The 20,237-nt window shown below is 51.6% G+C and overlaps 1 protein-coding gene across 1 annotated transcript in view; it reads left to right on the forward strand.

Annotated features, from left to right (window-relative positions):
* The first annotated feature begins 1,733 nt into the window (after positions 1-1,733).
* The window catches only part of ADORA1 (adenosine A1 receptor), a 66,098-nt gene continuing 47,594 nt past the window's right edge, over positions 1,734-20,237 (forward strand). Inside the window, exon 1 of the mRNA XM_077839306.1 lies at positions 1,734-2,074. Within this exon, the coding sequence (XP_077695432.1) occupies positions 1,734-2,074 (341 nt within the window). The remainder of the gene's footprint in view (positions 2,075-20,237) is intronic.

Genomic DNA, 20,237 nt, shown 5'->3' on the forward strand with positions numbered 1-20,237 from the left:
AAGGCTGCTATCAAATCCCCCCTCACTCTTCTCTACTGCAGACTAAACAATCCCAGTTCCTTCAGCCTCTCCTCCTAAGTCATGTGCCCCAGCCCCCTGATCATTTCCCCGTTGCCCTTCGCTGGACTCTCTCCAGCATGAATGAGGGGGTCCCAATCTGGCTCCGGTGAATTAAACACAAGTGTGCAGGTGAGGCCATGAGCGCCTCTCCTGCATCGCCTCTGTTCCCAGGCACTTCCAGCCAAGCTGCTTGGGGGCTTGATTTGGAAAGGGCCCAGGCGGCGCTGGGGGAAGTCATCCCCCGATCGCAGGCGGTGTTTACAGGCCGTCCTCCTGGGAGTTCTGCCCGGGCGGACGGTCCCACTCTCGGGCTGCGCCGGGTCCCTTGGCAAAGGGGAGCTGCAGATACTTTCCACCGCGGCAAGGACAGAGGGTGATGCCGGCACAGCCCGTGCCTGGCGCTTCATCCGAGCCCGAGGGCAAGACTCCGCGGTTGGACGCGCTAATCTCTCCCCCGGCAAAGCCAACCCCGCAGCGAGGGGTGAGGCCCGGGTGGGGCTGGGGTGCGGCGGTGCTGGAGGAGGGGGAGCGGGGGGGCGAGCCTGCAGCTCGTGCAGGAAGCTGGCTGTGGGGCGGGGGGGGGCTGAGGCTGGGGCACAGCCCTGCCCTGCAGTCCCTGCTTCCTCTTCGCCCCTCCGGGCGCCGGGGCAGCCGAGCCCCCGGCCGCCGGCCCCCCCTGCCCGGCCGCCGCTAGCTCTTTAAAATGTTGCCGGGCGAGAGCGCGGCGCGGGTGGCCATGTGATTGCCGGGGCGGCCGCAGGCGGCGAGCGGAGCCCGGCTGGTGAGCGCCGCGGCTGCGCCCCAGCCCGGGCGGCCGAGGGCAAGGAGCCGGCTGCAGGCGCGGGGGGCCGGGGGGGCGGGATGGAGGAGACCCCCGTAGCCCCGGCGGCCGCTCGGACGGGCTGAGTCCGCCGCTGCCCCGTCGGGGGCCGGCCGGCTGCACGGTCGGGAGCCGCGGGGCGAGGAGCGCACGGGCGTCCGGGGCGCAGCCACTTCGGAGCCGGGCCGGCGCGGCTGGGAGGCGCCCGCTGCTCCGGGGGGGCAGGGACCTGCCTAGGTGAGGGGGGTGGAAGGTGGACAGGTGAGGGAGGGGGTCCACAGGTGGGAGTTGGTGGTGGGCAGTTGCGGGAGGGGTGGACAGGTGAGAGGAGGTGGGCTGGAGGGGGGGGGTGTACAGGTGGGGGAGGAATGGCCAGAAAGGGGGTGGCCAGGTGACGGGGGGAGTGGGCTGCTGGGGGAGGGGTGGCCAGGTGGGAGGGGGGTGTACAGGTAGGGGAGGGGTGGCCAGGTGACGGGGGGGGGGGAGTGGGCTGCTGAGGAGGGGTGGATAAATGGGAGAGGGGTGGCCAGGTGGGGGGGTGGCCAGGTGGGGGAGGTGTGCCCAGGGTGAGAGAAGGTAGGCTGGATGGGGGGGGTGGACAAGTGGGAGAGGGGGTGGCTGGCTGGAGGGTGGGTGTACAGGTTGGGGAGGGGTGGTCAGCAAGGAGGTGGCCAGTTGGGGGATGGGCCGGCGAGGGAGGTGGCCAGCAAGGGGGCGGACAGGTGGGGGTTGCTGTCCTCACAGCTGCTCTCCAGTTGGTGGATAGGCATAATGCCAGTGCTGGGGGTAACTGTCTTCCCCACGTGTTTGCAGGTGACCAACGAGCCCTGTCACCAGCGGGGACCAGGGCACTATGGCACAGTCCGTCTCTGCCTTCCAGGCTGCCTACATCACCATCGAAGTGCTGATTGCCTTGGTGTCTGTGCCAGGGAACGTCCTGGTGATCTGGGCTGTCAAGAAGAACCAGGCTCTGCAGGACGCCACCTTCAGCTTCATCGTCTCGCTGGCTGTGGCTGACGTGGCAGTGGGCACCCTGGTCATCCCACTTGCCATCGTTATCAACGTCGGGCCGCGGATGGAGTTCTACACCTGCCTGTCGGTGGCCTGCCCCGTCCTCATCCTCACCGAAAGCTCCATCCTGGCTCTGCTGGCCATCGCGGTGGATCGCTACCTGCGTGTGAAGATCCCCCTAAGGTAGGAAAGCCCCTGGGCACAGCAGAGCCTCTGCTGCCACCTGTCAGAGTCACCTTGGGACACAGCCAGGACGCTGCTGCTAACAGCATGAAGACAGGTCCATCTGTAATCCTGGCTGAGATCAGGCACACCCCAGCTCCCTCTGCAGTAGAAGGGCCACTCTCATGTCTCCAACCCCCTCGTGTCTCCATCCCGCTTAGCAGGCTGGATGGCCAAGAGGGTCTGTCCGTCCATCGTGCGGTACACGCCTGCCACGTTGACAGGCCAGCCCGTAGCGATCGTGACAGCAGTGAATGTGTCCAGCTCCACAAGGGGGGCTGGTAGTGCCCGGCTGCCCTCGAGAAGAGCCCCAGAAGCTGTACCTGACACAGAGCTCCTTGCCCTACTCTGGCTTGCCCACACACTTAACGCTTTGCTTCAACACTTCCTCCTGGGAGGTGTTTCTTTAGAATGTGCCTGCGAAATGCGCTCCTTTGCCATGTGCCTTGCGCCATGTGGCTGTGTAACCCCCCCACACTCCCAGGCCAGCACAGAACAAGGAAGCGTGCCCTGGAGTTGAGCACCACTAGAGAGAGGATTAATGGCAGTGGCATGCTTCAGACAGCAGGAATGTGAAGACAGCCCTGGTGTGACTCCTGACTCAGAGCGGGGCATGGAAGCCAAGTGTCTGATTATAATGGCTCTGGGGCATTCAAAGCAGGCAGTGGTCTGGTGCCCGTACTATGCGGGGACTCCTGAGGGTCCAGTGCTGGTGCTGCCTTGGGGCAGAGAAAGAGCCAGTGTTCAAATCAGTGCTTGCCACCTGCCCCCCTCTCCGTCCTGGGACAGAACTGCCTGCCCAGAGGAAGGGCTGCCTAGGGAGATGCTCCAGAAGTTAGGAAATTCTGGAATCCTTATCCTCCTTGCTATTATGTTTATTGACAAAGCCAAGCCCATAGAATGTGAGTCTAATTGCCATCACATTGTACCCGGGCAGAATGCGGGGTATAAATCAGGGAATGCCCTTTGTTTGAACTCTGCAGTGCTGATAGGAAATGTTTAACCCCTTCACTTCTCCGCTGCTGCCCTGGTGCTCCTGGGCTGCCAGGCTCAGTGGCCTTTTCACGGCAGAGACCCTGAAACCCATGGTGGGCCCTGGGTATGCCTGGCAGTGGGGCGGGGGCGGGGGGAAGGGAGCTGCAAGGTTGCTGGATGTGGCGGGGCTGGAGCTGCATGGCTTCTAGATGCATATGTACTGCAGGGAGCTCTCTGAGGTTCCTGCTTTGGTTGCTTCTGCTCCTACTGGCTGGAGTCCCTGGCTGGCTCCCCTCGGCAGTTTTTTCCCAGGGCTCCATGGCAGAAGGAGAGGGGCGGCACCCCCAGACCATGCTGCACGTAGTGATCGTGGGGGTCCCTGAGGAAGGAATAAAACAAACTAGAGAGCGTCTGTGATGAACTGCTCTGCACAGCTACCCTGGGTTCTCAACCCAGCTTCCAGGGCACATCTCTCAACTCCTAGATTCATCATACTGACCCTCCTGAGGGAGCGTCTCTACATTATAATCTTCCGCAAACATCTCTCTGCGTCTTCCCTCTTAAAGAGAAACCAGTTAGCTTTTAAATACATACATATATAAATAAACAGCTAACAACCATCTTATAACATGGACATTAAATACTCAACCCATGTCCAGCACGTTTCCAAACCCAATGTGTCAACTGCCTAGAGAGGAGAGGTTACCAGCACATCTCTCTGGAGTGACTCTTTACCACTCACTTCCCCTTTCCCTTTCTCCAGTCATGGCCTCTATTTTCATTCAACCTCAAATTTCTGTGAAAGGTACAAAATAGTCATGGCTACATTACAAACAAAATTAATGTCTCCTTTCATCCAGAGTATTTACAGGAGAACAGGAAATAGCCATTTCAGGGACAGCAGCTGCCTTTACTGGATGCTGGAGCTTTGCAGACAAAGCCCGTGGCACAATTATTGCATGCAGCTGGGCAACAAGGAGCAACAGCCCTTTTTGCAAGAGGTGCACCTTCAATTTTTGGAGCCAGGAGCCACCTGCAGCACAAGGACAGTCCTGGGGATCCACCGCTCGCTGGGTTGCTGCGGTAGCTGCTCAGTCACACGGAGGATCCGAGGGGAGGCGAGGTTTTTCTCCAGGCAGGTTAGCAAGTCCTCTGAGTCTTTCAGGACGTTTTTATCTCCCTCTCTGGATCTGCCTTTCAATAGTTGTTCTCTTGTTCCTTGCCAGTTTCTCCTTTGACTGTTGATGATTAAGGACTAGTCAGTTTAGAAAGGCCAGAGTCCACATCAACTGTCAATGTGTTAGAACTTTCTGGGATTACTCCTAGATCCCTTTGATTAAAATGTGTCCCCCTTGTCTGTCTGGACTACATAAACCCTTGGAGGCAGCTGTTCTTTAATGGTACCCCTTTGGCCCCAAATATGAGATGTGTGATTCCTCAGGCACGCTCTGTCACCTGGGTTAAGAGATGGGGAGATCCCGGCCCTTTTGTCAAAATAATTCTGCTTCCAATTCTGATTTTCTTTCATCTTCTGCACAGTTTCATTGTCCTGAGATTTCAGCACGTTATCTGTGATTGGTACATTAAATCTGATCCTCCTCCCCTTTACCAACTGAGCTGGAGAAAAGCCGTTCTCCAGGGGCGTACGTTGGTAAACCACTAACGCTTTATACAAATCACCCCCACTGTCAAAAATCTTTTTTCAAAGGGTCCGTTACTGTCCGTATTGGCCTTTCCACAAGCCCATTCAATTGGGGGTAATTTGGGCTTGATGTTTTGTGATGAAAATCCCAGTCTATGGCAAATTGCCTAAATCTGCACTGGCAAATTGTGACCCATTAACACTAAAGATTTCATCTGCCATTCCATGCATGGAGAAGATTCCCTTCATGCTGGCTATCACTGATTTGCTATTAGTACTGTGCAGTGTGCAAATTTCTAGATACAGGGAATAAGAAGCTGTGGCTATTAAAGAATCCTTTGATTGCCAGGTAAATAAGTCTGGGCCAATCTTCTCATAAGGCCTTTGTGGAAGCTGGTGAGGTCTCAGCAGCTCTGCCTGTTGGCATGGCTTGAATTTCAAGCATGAAAAGCAGTTTCCTACCACATTAGTAACGTCGTGGTTGATCCGCGGCCAATACAGCACCTCTCATGCTCGTTGTTTGCACTTTTCAATTCCTAAATGACCCTCGTGGATCTTCTGTGGCATTTCTTTTTGGAGGCTCATTGGAATGACAGCCTTACTGCCCGTGAAAATCGCCCCATCTATCACAGCCAGCTCATGCCTGCAGTTCCAATGGTCTCTTACACTTGGGCAGCAGCTGCTCCTTTCTACAAGCCACCTTTAATGATCGCTTCTTTAAGGATCCCCAATGATTCATCTTTCTCTGTTTTTCCTCTTATTAGTTGCGGTTTCCTTCTCGTTCGGCACTTGTGACAGCAAGTAATGGTCTTGGGGTTCGTTAACCAACAAAGCGGTGAATGAGGAAGGAATAAAACTTTTAATAAAACAAACCAGAGAGCGTCTGTGGTGAACCGCTCTGCTCAGCTCGGCTGGGTTCCCCCCTCCCCCCCCCAAACACACACACACTCTTGCTGGGCACAGCTCTAAACTCCTAGATTCATCATACTGTCCCTTATAAGGGAGCGTCTCTAAATTATAAACTTCCGCAAACCTATCTGTACACTGCATGGACCTGCTGTGGCCACAACCCAGCTGAACAGCCAGAGTTTGCTTTGTCGGACTGTCTAGACAGGGTGTCCTGGCAGGGCTACTGTCCTTCCTGCGAGCAATCCCCCACCCCCCATCTCTTGCGGTGAGCATGATGGCCTGATTAGCCCAGACTGGCCTTCTCCTTTAAGAATATTCTATTTATCTCACAGGGGAAAAAAAATCCATGCCAGTTTGGCCAGGAGTTAAGAATTTAAACACAGCAGCTGGGGAATGCACAGTTGAAATTCCAGCACCAGGCTTGTCCCTGCAGCCTGCCCATCTCCTATCTACCAACCTAAGGCAGTATGCACGCACCCCTCCCACCTGAGAGCTGTACTCCCCCCCTCCACCAAACGGAGCTCTGACTGCTCTTTTGGATCCATGATGATATGACCATTGCTATTCTGTATTATTATTCATTTCTATTGTGGTAGCACTTAGGAACCCCAGTCATGAATCAAGAGTCCGTTGTGCAAGGCACCGCACAAATACGGAACTAAAAGACCATCTCTCCCAGCCCAGGAGTGCCGGAAGGATAGTTGTTCAGAGATCTCTAGGCCTTCTCAAGAGGGTGAATTGAGGGGCCGGAGCCTGCAGGAATCTCACAACTGCATGGGCACAGCTAGTGAGGCAACAAGGGGGTACAGTTAGCCGGGCTCCAGACTGAGAACTGCCTGGTGGTTCCCTTGTTTTACATGCTAAACCTTACATTTTTAACAAGTGTGTTGCTGTGGGAATTTCTTTGCTTTTATGTGTATTTGCCACAGTAAACTAGTAGCAAAGCAGGTCGCATCGCTACGCAGCTTGCTAATGTAGCAGTTAAGGCTGCAGGGATACAATATCGTAGTTCAAGGCTGGGACAGACAATGTTTGTGAAGGATTTTTCCGAGCTATAACCAGTATAATTTTATACCTGGTTTATCACTGTGTAACCACCTCCCCACCCCCGGCCCCATGTGTTAAACTTACTCCAAAAATATTCTTACTGGGTCTGGAGCTTGCAGCTTTAAGCACCGCGTCACTGCACCGTTGATCAGGATGATGCTGAGGCCAGGTTGACCCAGCTACGGCGCTCAGGGTGGGGTGTGATAAATCCACACACCTGAGCAACCCAGTGCAGACAGGATGCGGTCGACAGAAGAATTCTGCTGCCTCTCGGGGCGGTGGAAGAACTCTGCTGACGGGAGAGCCCTTCCCGTCGCTGCAGTGAGCAACTGCGGCTGCCCAGCTTGACAAAGGAGTTGATCACCACACCTGGGTGCTCGGCATTGCTGCAGATCAGGCTGCTTGGGAGAAGTATGGTGATAAAGTGCCGGACCGTGTCCCTGCCCTGCGTAGCCTGGCTCAGACAGCATGCCAGGGATGAGCGGGCTATGACTGGCTGATGGGATAGGGCAGAGGAATAGGTGCCTTCTAAAGGGGTGGTGAGTCAGGAAGGGCCGTTTGGAGACATCCAGGGCGTAAGCCCCATGCCTGTGTGCCCCAGCTGGTGTTCTGGGAAACCCCAGGGCGGGCTGCTAGCCCAGGGTCCTGTATCTGGCAGTTCAGGCACCAAGACACGAGGGAGCAGAGAACCAGGCTGTGATAGGATTCTGGAATCTGTCAGCAACCACAACAGGGCTTTACACAGAGAGAGAGCGAGAGAGACACGCTGCCACCCTGTCACACTGCAGAAGGGGCTCAGCTCTGACCTCTGCACCAGCCGCTTCTCGCCTCTTTCACCTCCGTCCCATTGGGTTGGGGAGGACTCGGGACTGACCGCTCAGAGGCAGTGCAAGCAGGCATGGTCTTCCAGGTGGTCTTCCATGGTCTTCCAGGTGGGGTTTATCAGCCCCCTGTGCCATGATAAACCAGCCCCCACTGGATCATGCTGTTAGCCACAGTCATGCTGTTGGCTGTGCTGGAAGGATGGCCAAGTGGCATGGGAGGTGGTCTGGGAACGTGGGGACCTGGGTTCAATTCTTTGCTGTGCCACAGCCTTCCTGGGTGACCTTGGGAAAGTCACTTAGTTTCTCTCTCTGCCTCACTTCCCCATCTCTACAGTGGGGATAATAGCACCTAATATTGTTCCATGCATGTACATGGTACAAACTGGGTGGGGCTCAGATACTACAGTAGTAGGGGGCATATAAGCAGAGGTGGATTTACAGTAAAACCCATGCTGCCCTGGCACAGGGCCCCCCAATGACAGGGGGCCCCAAGGCCGGGCAGCTGCAGGGGCAGAAGCTTGGTCCTGGGGCTCCTGCTGCAGGCTCCGCACCCACTGGCAGCCAAGCTGCCCCTTCCCCACCTTGTCCACCGAGTGTGCCGTGTTCCCGCCCCTCCCAGCAGTTCCCCCGCCACCAAATAGCTGTTTGCTGGTGCTCTGGGAGGGAATGGAAGAAGCGGGGCCGCAGTGCACTTGGGGGAGGAGGTGGAGAAGAGGCAGGGGTGCGGCCTTGGGGAAGGGGTGGAATCGGGGCAGGGTGGAGCAAAGGCAGGGCCCCCGCACTCCCCCTACTCAGACAGGGTGCCGGGGTGGGGCAGGGAGCTAGGAGCACCCCTGCAACCCCAGCCCACACCCCCATCCCCTGCCCTGACTCCTGCACCCCCCTCACACGCACCCCTGCCCACCCTGACTCCTGCAACCCTCCCCTCCACATCCTCACCTGCACCCCTCGCACCAAATGGGAGCTGCCCCAGGTAAGCGCTCCACACCCCAACCTCCTGCCCCAGCCCTGAGCCCCGTCCCACACCTTAACTCCTGGCCAGACTCTGCACCCCAACCCCCAGCCTGCTCCTGCACCCTAACTCCCTCCCAGACCCTGCACCCCCAGCCCTGAGCCCCCTCCCGCACCCTAACTCCTGGCCAGACCCTGCACTCCAATGTGTTTTTCATTTTTTTTTTTTGTTAACGAAACCCTCTTATCCAAAGCACTTTACAATCATTCGCTAATGGTACAAACAATATTTGGAAAGATCATTAAATGGTCTGCCGAGACCCTCCGCGATTTTCAAGTGGTCTGTGGACAAATAAGTTAAACTACAGAAACAATCAAGGTACCTCCCTTTATTTTAATTTACTTCCTACTACTTATAGGAGGAGGATGAAGAAAAAAATAATGAAAACAGGGGCTGGGGGAAGATAAGAGCGAATGTTCTTTTTCTTGGCTGGGCCCCACGGAGGGGCCCCATAAATGAAGCTGAGCACAGGGCCCCACTAACTCTAAATCAGCCGCTGAAGATAAGTTAAGCAGAGTAGCCCTGAGGAAGGGAAGTTCCCGACATGGACCACAGTCACTGACCGCCCAAGGCAGGATAGTCGCATGGTGGACACCGGTGACAAGGTGGGGCTCTGACAAGTAGCTGCCACCTTGTCTGATGAAGGGCAATAAGGCCAGCCCTTTCGGCTGTTCTGTTTGCTCTTAAATTGTCCCAGAGCCCTGTCTCCGATCAGCAGCTCCCACAGCGAGCACTGACTCTGTGTTTGCTGGCAGGGCAGGTGCGCCGGTAGCAGATGGGGGAATGCTTGTCTGATGCTGCGGGCTCCCTGTGAGTGGAGCAGGAGCAATGCGTCCTTGGCCAGCACCTCAGCTCCATCTTTGTGCAAGCGGCCATGCGGGTCTTCAGCCCAAATCAGCATCCGCCTGAGTTCTGGGGCTTCTGTCTCAGGGTCCTGCTTGTTTTTCAGACCCCAGAGTGGTGGGGTCACTTGGCTTCAGGAGGGCTCTTCACAGTCAGTTATTTACTGGCCACGGGGAAGTTCTGCTCCGGTAGGGACCACTGGCCAGATGAGAGGACAATGTGAGTGGACTGAATTTGGCCCCACGTTTGAACCGTTTGACTTGACCTCCTCAGGCCTCTGTTATCCGCACCTGCAAAATGGGGCTAACGCCCGGCTAGCTCAGAGGGTATGTCACAAAGGCTCCTCCGATGGAAGCCCCACGGCAGGTCAGCATATGATTGCTACCCACGATGACCAATATTGTGTGTTCCGCAGTCTAGTGCTCGCCTACCAGGGCAAGCAGGCTTTGCAGTTACCGCTAGGCAGGCTGGTGCACTAGGAAACGCTTTGTTTTGCATCCTAGCAAGAGACTCCTGAGCGTTAACCCAGGAGCTAAAGCTCCTGCTTCAACTCTGGGTCCCGTCCCCCCATCCCCACCCCTTCCCCCACAGTGCACTTTCCCAGAAACCTGCATGATCAAATTAAGTCCAGTTGCAGAGCAGCAGACGTGAGGGAACCCAGAGTGCTGAGTGCTTTCCTTGCCTGGCTCCCGTTTTTTTGCTGTGTAAGAAGCCACATGTGAAGTGATCCAAAGCAGCTGAGGCATCTGGTTAACATTTGGAACGTTCTGAGCCTCGTGGCTGCAAGACAAACGGGGGATACTCACGGCACGGACGCGCTCTGGGCTGCTGCCAGAGGTGACCCAAGGAGCTGGGAGGCAGATAGCAGCAGCAGCTTGGCTGCCCGGCTTCTGCCTCTGCTTGGCTGGGTGCATGTCTCACTCTGAAGTTCGCATTCACAGATCCAAGGCCAAATCAGCGCGGAGAAGAACTCTTTGCTCGGGAATGGAATGCACGGTTCAGAACAAGGGACTAACCTTCCCTCGTGCTTTTTAAGCACTCACCCGACCGTGATTTTCAATACAGCTCAGGGCAAGGTTCCCAAGCATAGCCAGGGTCAGATGTTCCAAAGAACTCAGCACCCAATGTACACCCAGCGTGCTGAGCTCTTGGCAAGCTCGTCCTGCTTGTAGAGGTGTCTGACTGACTGACAGGCCATCTTGGAAAGTGACTGCCAAGCCATGCTAGTGAGTGCCTGGTTTGGGGAGAGCATGGTGACCCTTTGGATGATGTGTTTAGGCTCTAATGCACAGGACGCTGAGATGCCAGCAGGCCCAGGTGACGTTTTACTTTGTTTTTTTGTGGCAAATAGGAGATTTAGGCTTTTTAGTGACCTTCCTACATTCATCGAGGTTAAGGCCAGAAGGGACCATTATGATAATCCAGCCGCAGCTCCTGTCTAACACCAGCCCTAGGACTCCCCTGAATGAATGTACCTGGTTTTGTCTAAAGCTACATCGGTCTGCATCTACCTTCCTAGTGAAAGAGCTGGTAAACTGCTTAAATACCTGACCCTGTCAGTTAATAAATAAATACATGTCAACAGGCAGAAGAAAAGAAAAATAAAACGGACTGTAAGTGGCTTTCTTTGATGTCCATGCAGAGAGACGGTTGTAGGCTCTTTCGGGCAGTGGCTATCATCACAATACAATAAAGTAATAAGAATCTGAGCACAGCTGGACTGGGTTGGGTCGAGCTGCAGCACCCTGTATATCCCTGTTTCTGAGAACAGCGTATGGGGCATCACCACTGAAAACTGATAGGTACCAAGCCAGGCACCTTCCTCCACTGGGTCACCTCAGAAATAGGGGTGGGGCAGCTGCACTGGGCTCTCTCTCTCTCTCTCTCATGTGCGTGTGTACACACACACACCCTACCTCTGTTCTTGCTGCTCTTTCAGCAGCTTCCCACAACGATCTCGTCTCCGAATCCTTCGTTCCTTTTTAAAAAACCTCTGCTTTCAGTCCTGACTCTCAGCGTCCCCGCTTGCAGGCCAGCTTGAATTAAATCAAGGCCCTTTAAATCAGTGATTTAAATCACGACTTAAATCACCGAGTGGAAAGCCTCAATTTAAATTGTGTGTGTTAATCAACTTCCTCCTTTTGTACGTCAGTTACGTTCTAAGGAACAGTGCCTTTTTATTGCTTGGCGTAACCATTTAAAATGTGTTGATTTACAGCTAAATAAAGCCTTCACACTAGATTTAGTTCATCTTTTTTGCTTCCGAGGGGGGAACGCGGTAACTATATTCATTTATTTAAGCAATTATATAACTTAATATTTTCATATTCTTATTAATTGTACATTTTTAGTATGGCAGAAAATGGCAAATGATACATTGCTTATTTGCTGCTGTTTTGCAATATTTCTAAAGCGTGATCTCAAAAGCTAGATGTTTTGCCTCTGATTCTTTATATAGAAAAGCAGCCTTTAATGCAGAGTTTTTGCTAGAGGCTCACGGATTCAGCATATTCAAAGGAAGTATTTTTTTTCACACAACGCACAGTGAACCTGTGTATCTCCTTGCCAGAGGAGGTTGGAAGGCCAAGACTATGGCAGGGTTCAAAAAAGAACTTGATAAATTCATGGAGGACAGGTCCATCAATGACTATTAGCCAGGATGGGCAGGCATGGTGTCCCTAGCCTCTGTTTGCCAGAAGCTGGAAAAGGGTGACAGGGGATGGATCACTTGATGATGACCTGTTCTGTTCATTCCCTCTGAAGCACCTGGCATTGGCCATTATCAGAAGACAGGATACTGGACTAGATAGACCATTGGTCTGACCCAGTAGGGCCATTCTTATGTTCTCATATTTATTTTTTTATTTAAATATTGTAATAGATTATAATTAGTTTAGCCCTGTTGTATTAATTCAAATGGAATATATGGGCTAAAAGTGTTAACATAACCCATCCGCTGTCCAACAACAGACAGTGTTAAATAAGGCTTGGCATATGGCGACCTCCACCTGCTCAGTACCATGGCAAACACACCATGAAAACTCTATTTAACCTTCTAATAAAGAGACAGAAAAGGAGGAAAAACAGTTAAAGCCTTTGCAGTGTAAATGATTACATCAGGCTTTCATTCTAACAGCATCCCTTGTTTCCTTTTGGGGGAGAGAGTGTTTTGGAAAACGCTTCTCGTCTGACAGTCTTTTAGCTGGAATCCAAGATGATGGTAATTGTCCTTTTGGGGGAAAAAAGGAGACCTTGAGATAGGCTAGAGCAGCTGTTGCTGATGCTGTGGTTAAAATCCGGTCCTGACACCCTAGAAAAGAGCCTTCTATGCAGATGATCTAATATCAGTTTTATCTAACCCAAACATTTTCCTAAAATTAGTTTCTGAAGAAATGAGGACTTTGGGAAAGTGCCTGGATTTATCATAAATGATGCCAAATCTGACACGCTCGGTGTACATTTGCCAGACTCTGAAAAGTCACTCCTCCAGAAAACATTTGAGTACAAACGGGTAACAAATTCTATAAGGTACCTGCAAATTCAAATCTCAAACAACCTAGAAGAGCTCTAAGATGAAATGTCAAACCACTCCGTCAGCCAGTGAACCAAGCTCTGGCGGGCTGGGGGCAACATGCAATTTCCTGGTTGGGAAGAATAGCCACAGTCAAAATGAATATTCTGCTAAGGATCTCTGTCTTGTTTCCAAATCTTTCTGTGATTATCCCAGATAAAACCCTAGCAGAAATACAGAAGCGCTTGTTTAGAATGTATATGGAATTAAAAAAAGACCAAGAGTGAGCGCAGATACTTTGTACAGACCCAGTAAACTGGGTGGACTAACTGCTTCAAATATTCTGTGGTGCTCGCAAGCCAACCCACTCAAAGCAGAAGTGGACTGGGGGCACGGTAACCCAGCCCAACAGTGGGTCCTGTTGAACAAGAAAATTGCTACAGTATAAAACATCACTAGGCTACCATGGATTAATAAAAAAATCACGCCTGCCAGAAATTTACACAAATCCTTTAGCAAAGGCTTCTCTAGGGGTTTGGGATAGAACTAGAGATAAGATCAGTTCTTTCCCCTCACCAGTGACACCCATTGCACATAATCCAGCTCTTAACCCAAATGGCAAACCAGAGAGCTTTAAAGACTGGGACAGCCATGGAATACACACGGTTGTCCAGCTATTCGGTAAAGAAACTTTTCTAACTTACTTAGAGATCACAGCTAACTTTAGCTGGCCCGCTGGCACTGGTGTGATCACTGCTGGAGAACTGTGTCCAGTTCTGGTGCCCGTAATTCAAGAAGGATGTTGATAAATTGGAGAGGGGTCAGAGAAGAGCCACAAGAATGATTGAAGGATTAGAGTGATAGCCTCAAAGAGCTCAATTTATTCATCTTAACAAAGAAAAGGTTAAAGGGAGTCTTGATCACAGTCTACAAGTGTTTACATGGGGAACAAATTTTATAATGGGCTCTTCAGTCTAGCAGAGGAAGGTCTAACATGATCCAATGGCTGGAAGTTGAAGCTAGACAAATTCAGACTGGAAATAAGGCATACATCTTTAACGGTGAGAGCAACCACTGGAACAGTTTATCAAAGTTTGTGGTGGATTCTCCATCACTGATCATTTTTAAATCTAAGATTGGATGTTTTTCTCAAAGCTCTGCTCTAGGAATCATATCGGGGAAGTTTTCTGGCCTGTGCTCAGACTAGATGATCACAATTGTCCCTCCTGATCTTAATATCTATGGATCTATGAACATATGGGCCGAAAGTGTTAGCATAACCAAGTCTCTCTCCAACATTAAATAGTGTTAAACAAGGTTTGGGGTTTGGTATACAGAGACCTCTGCCTACTCGGTACCATGGCAAACACACCATGAAACGGCCTTTTCACCTTTTATTAAAATCACAGAAAAGAAGGAAAAACAGTTAACGTCTTTGCAATGTAAAGTATTAAATAAGGCTTTCATTCCCTTGTTCCCTTTAGCTGGAGAGAGATTTCAGAGGGAAGACCCTCCCTTGTTTGACAGTCTCTTAGCTGGTATCCAAGATGATATAATTGGTGTTTGCGGGCAAAGAGAAGAAGTGAGTTGAGCTGGGCTGGAGCTGTTCTTAAAATCCGATTCCATCTCATCTCAGGTGGTGGTTGGGATCAAGCCGGAGCTGGTAAAGGGGCAGTGTCCTCTGAGTCCCTCTATCTAGCCTGGTTTGTCAGGACATTTCTCAAGATCAGATTAACAAAGGCCTGGGTCTCGGGAAAGGGTGCGGGCAGCAGCGGTGATGGTGAAGTTTTTGTTCTAGTAGCCTCTGTCTGTTCCTCCCTCCCGTCCTTCTCTCTGTTCTTCAGTAAAATTCCTTTCTTTAAAGACCCACAAAGGGGAACGGTGGGTGAAATAGCCCATTCTCTTGTTATTTTGTCCACAATTAGGCCTACTGTCTGACACATCAATTTTGATTCATTAACTTCCGGATTCACCGCACCTGATATTTGTTCAGCCCTGGAATTATAGCTGGAGGCCTTCTCTTGCTGATGTTCTCTTGCACCTGTTGATAACGTTCTTTATTGAAAATAACGTGACCTACTTTCCACGGTAAATTCCTAAGCAGGCAAAAATTACAGACCGCTTGTCACATCTTTTATACGAATGTCAGATTTCATTAGAACAGATTTACTCATTTAAATAACAATCCAAAATCTGATTTAAATAAAAAAAATCCAATTTAATTTCTTTTTTTTTTTCAAAAAAATCATTGATTTTTATCCCGCCCGCTTGCTTGCCGGTCCTAGCACTGCTGAGTGCAATGGCTCAGCTCCTGCCTCCCATGTCCGCCCAACCTCCTCCTCACAGCAGTGGAATGAGGAGCTCAGCTGGTCTGCACCTGAAAATGGAGCTTCCCTCCCTTGTCTGTGCAAGCTGCACCCAGGAGTTGCCAGGTCTGGAAATATCACAGGAAAAGCCTTTTGCAGGCTCCTTGTGCAGGCACCACAAAAGGATTTTAACGAAATGTCTTTGATCTCCGAGCAGGCTCAGCTTGCTGCTGGTTTTAGGGATTTGTGAGGCTTCTTATTTGCTCTGACTTGATACCCACCACCCCTCTCTCTTTCAGAGATTCCTCCCCTATGCACGCTGCCATCTCCACAGCAGGAACCTGCGCGAAACCACCCAATATTGTCTGAAAGTGTGAGGTGTAATTCTGTAAGGGGGAGGTAGGCAGAGCGGCCTGGAGGGTGGAAGCCACGGCTGGAAGCCCCAGACTAGGATTCTGGCCCTGCTTTCAGGCAAGTCACTTCCTCTGTCTGAGTCTTCATTGCCTGTCAAATGGGGTGGTTGATGATGCTCAGTGTGTGTCACGTGTGAGAGGAGGGATGGTCCAGTGGTTGGGTGCCAGCCTAGTTTTTGGGAGAGCTGGGCTTAATTCCCTGCTCTGCCACAGGTGGCTTTATAACCTTGGGCAAGTCCTTTAGTTTCTCTGGGCCTCAGTTCCCCATCTGTACAATGGGGATAATAGCACTGTCCTGCCTTCTGGAGGGTGGGGTGTGAGGGTTAAAATGATAATGACTGAACTGCCCAGATCCTGTTATATGATAAAGGGGGCCAGAGAGATACCATGTGATGTGAGTTTGCTGGAGGAATCTTGCAGGAAAGTCATGATGTTCCTAAAGGTGGGAGATGGGGGGCGGGGGGTAATGTGTCTCCTTCCGCTCCCACACTGTGCCTCGCGCGCCCCAGCAGCATGGAAGCAAAGGTCACTTCAGGAGCCCCATCTGTACCAAGCAGAACAGAGCAAGGACTTTCCCCTGCCCCATCTGCAATGCATACGACTGCTGACACGCAGTCCTGGGCTTCCTGTCCTGCAGCCACGCTCTTGACTCATTGTGCTAACTACTGGGAAGACGGAACAAGTTCAAAGGGGCCGGAAATGAATGAAAGGGAGCATCTGGCAGGAACAGAACCCCGCCGAGGGCCACTTCCACCTATAGGGTCCCATATCCAGGATGCTGGTAGAGATATCAACAGAGAGAATCAGCGGGTGGGACTGGCTCCCTCCTCTGGGTCTTTACCAAAGTCTTAACTTCCCTGCAAGATCCTTGGGGGGAAATCACACAGTGGAGGCAAGCTGTGAAGGCCTGTATGCAGAGAGCCTGCATCTTTGATCTGAGAAACTGCTTCAGGCCGGATGCTTTTATGGCACAACGCCCCAAAGGCAGAGCTCTGAGGCCAGCCAGCTGCCTTAAAGTTGCCCTCCAGGTGAGCACCCAAAGTTGCTGCTGGCCTCTGCCACCTGTTGCACAGTGAGCCTGGATCTGGAGGGGTCAGTGCCCACCAGGGCTGTGACCCATCTGACCCAGCAGGCTGCTGGGGGACGGACTTTCATAAACAACACCAGCAATGGCAATCAGCCTGGGAGGGAGGAGTGGATTAGTGTTGTCTCACTTATTGGAAGATGTTAGGGCTCAGTAGAGACCTGGGAAACCGCTGGAGTGCTGGGATGGTATTAGGGAGTAGAGTCACGGGCAGGCATCGTTTCTTCGCTTAATAGAGAAGTGTCATCCCTCCCCTTCAGCCTGTTGGGAATAAATAAGCCTTGCAGCTGCATAAGAAATGTCGTGGTCCGAAAAAATACCCTTTGTGTAAAAAAAGTGTGATCTCCCCCTCCCGTCTTTCCCAGCTACACAAGCGAGCCCTGGGTCATGGCCCCTTCCTCCCGCCCCTGAGAACCGCTGATTCAGGGAATTTGTAGCGACAAATCACGGGAAAGAAATGTATTTTCAAGGTAAAAATGCCTAACATGCGTAATGCTGTGAACAACAGAAAGGGGTGGGTCTACTAATAGCATGGGCGTTTCTATTACTTAACGGGGGGGTTGCGGGTGTTGTAACGGATTTAGGCATTTACATACTAACTTAAATTTAAAAGGAGCGTGCTGTAATTAATCCAGTGCTTACTGGACAATTGGGTCGAGGGGAACAAGTATCGCAATAAAGAAGCCCGCGCTCAAATCCGCCTCCGGGTCAACCTGCTCCTTTGTCTTCTAACATCACCGTTGGGCTCCCCGACCCATCTGTATCGAGCTGTTATCTCTTGTCTGACACTCGGCGCTTAATTCATGCCTGGCTCGCTCGGGCTACGTCCCAGTACCCTGGCTCGGCAGGTCAGAGCCCCGGCCCCTCTGGGCCTGGCAGGTCAGAGCCCCGGCCCCTCTGGGCTTGCAGCATCGGTTATGAATGTAAAAAAATTGCTTGAGCCCCAGCACCTCTTTCATTACAAATTAAGCCCTGCTGATCCTGTATGTTCCTTGGAGTAAGGATCGTCTTTTGGTTCTGTGTTTGTACAGCCCCTAGCACCGTAGGCCCTGGTCCGTGGCTGGGGCTTCTCGGTGAAACTGCAATGCAAATAGTAAATCGTCATCACCAGCTCTGGATTGGCAAAAAGCTTTCTGGACACTGCTGGCGAGCGAATCCCACCCTTCGCTCAGCAGAGGCCAGTAGAGGTAGTTGAAATGTTTTGGGCGAATAGGAAATTCACCTGGAAATGCAGTTCTGGGGTGACCGAAATTATCTGCAAACATGGCGGATAGGTTCAGCCCAGTAAAAACGAGGACTTTGAAACAGTTCATTCTGATATTTTTTTAAACAAATCGTTTGGCCTTTTGGCTTTCAAAAGGTTGTTTCGAAACAAGGTTTGAAAACGCTCTCTTTGACCCGAACAGAAGCTTCTTGATGGTTTGGTTCTGGCACCAAGAAAACGGAAATTGGCGGGATTTTTCAGTATAACCACGGGACCAAAACCTCAGTGAGTCCCTCAACTCCTGTGTCCACAGCAGCCCCGTAGGACCAGTGCGTGCCAGCCTTTATTCATGCTGAGTACTATCTTCCCCTGCAAGTGGTCCTATTGGTCTTGCTGGGGCTACTCATGGAGGAAGCTGCTCCCCGGCAGAACCTGGTGAATCCTGAGTGAACAGCAAACAAAGCCGCATAGCCAGCGCTGCAGGGTGAAGAACCATTACCCCTCCAGCTCTGGAAAGCCTGAAGGATTTTACTGTTGTCCTACAGGGCCGTCTGTCTATTGGCACTTACAAACCTTGTGCCCCTTTAAATTCTTTCATACCCACTTTACTTTGCTGCTAGCCCCTGTGAGAGACAAGGCCCTGGCCAAAGGGCTCAGGAATCTGGTCTGATCGGGTCTTCCCACCTCCCCCTAAGACTTGCAGTCTGCAGGGATATGCTTGGTGGGGTGGCAGGGTCTGTGAACTACCAGGGACCGGTAACCTTGTTTACAGGGAGAATAAAGCTCCTGTTCTGTGATGAGTGCAAACCTGAGATCTAAATGGTCTGGGTGGGCTTCTGCCAGTAAGACCTGCCATGAGCCCTCTTCTGGATGGCTTCATAGAATCATAGAGTATCAGGGTTGGAAGGGACCTGATGAGGTCATCTAGTCCAACCCCCTGCTCAAAGCAGGACCAATCCCCAACTAAATCATCCCAGGCAGGGCTTTGTCAAGCCAGGCCTTAAAAACCTCTAAGGAAGGAGATTCCACCACCTCCCTAGGGAACCCATTCCCTGTACTTCACCACCCTCCTAGTGAAAAGTTTTTCCTAATATCCAACCTAAACCACCAACACTGCAACTTGAGACCATTGCTCCTTGTTCTTTCAAAAGAGAGGAAAGCCAGAGGCAAGGCTTCGCATCCCTCCTTGCTAACATGCAGAATGTCTTTCTGAAAGTTCTGCTTCATCTTAGCCGTGAGCTCTGGGTTGGATGCAAGAATCCCTGTGGATGGTTCTCTGGCCTGTGCTGTGCAGGAGCTCAGACTGGGTGGTCATGTTGATCCTTTTTTGGTCTGAACATCTCTTGAAATGGACAGAACATTCAAAATGGCTTTAAGGGAACACTTTTTCACATAGTGCATCGTTACCCAGTGGAACTCTCTCCCCCAGGATGTCATGGAGGCTTAGCTTGGTTTAAAAAAGAAATAGACATGTATAGGGGAGGCAGAGTGGCCTAGTAGATAGTGTACTAGAGTGGGACTCAGAAGACCTGAGTTGGATTGCTGGGTCTGCCACTGGCCTGCTGGGTGACTTCAGGCAAGTCACTTATAACTGCCTTGTGCCTCAATTTCCCCCAGCTGTAAAATGGGGATAATGATACGGACATCCTTTGTAAATCACTTTGAGATCTATGGGGGGGGAATTAAAATACTCTATTATTATAATGAGAACATCTCCAATCACACTAGCTAAGGGGAACATAACATATGGGGCGTGAGCCCTTATAAATCAATCACTATGTAACAGAAATTGGAGGAACTTTCCCTTGAGGGCAGGTGATTCCATAATCACCCACTGGGGGCTTTCTTGCGCCTTCCTTTGCAATGTCTAGCACTGGCCATTGTTGGAGATGAGACACTGGACCAGATGGGACTCCCTGCTCCGATGTGACAGGTCAATCTTATAGCATGAGAAAGGGTAACTGGGAGCTCCTGGCTGACTTTTCCCACACCACTCTTTGCATATATTAGTACTTTTATTATTTGTATTCAAGTAGCACCTAGCAGCCCTAGTCCCGGATCAGGACCCCACTGTGCTTGACGCTGTACAAACAGAACAAAACCAGCCCCTCCTTCTGAGAGGTTACAATCCAAGTATAAAACAAGAGACAACAGGTAGACACAGACGGACGGGGGAGCCCAAGGAAGAAAATGAGAGAATATTGGTCAGCATGACAGGCCATGGTCTCAGCACACCAGCAGGCTTACCCTTGCCCATAGTTCATGCAGGCTTCATGACCAAGGGGAGTTTTTGGGCAGGAGTCCAAGCAGGATGAGGAGGTTGTTCTGTATATTGAAGCTGCGTGTGGTGAAGG

Source organism: Eretmochelys imbricata, chromosome 21 (assembly GCF_965152235.1).
Source record: "Eretmochelys imbricata isolate rEreImb1 chromosome 21, rEreImb1.hap1, whole genome shotgun sequence".
Taxonomy (NCBI): Eukaryota; Metazoa; Chordata; order Testudines; family Cheloniidae; genus Eretmochelys; species Eretmochelys imbricata.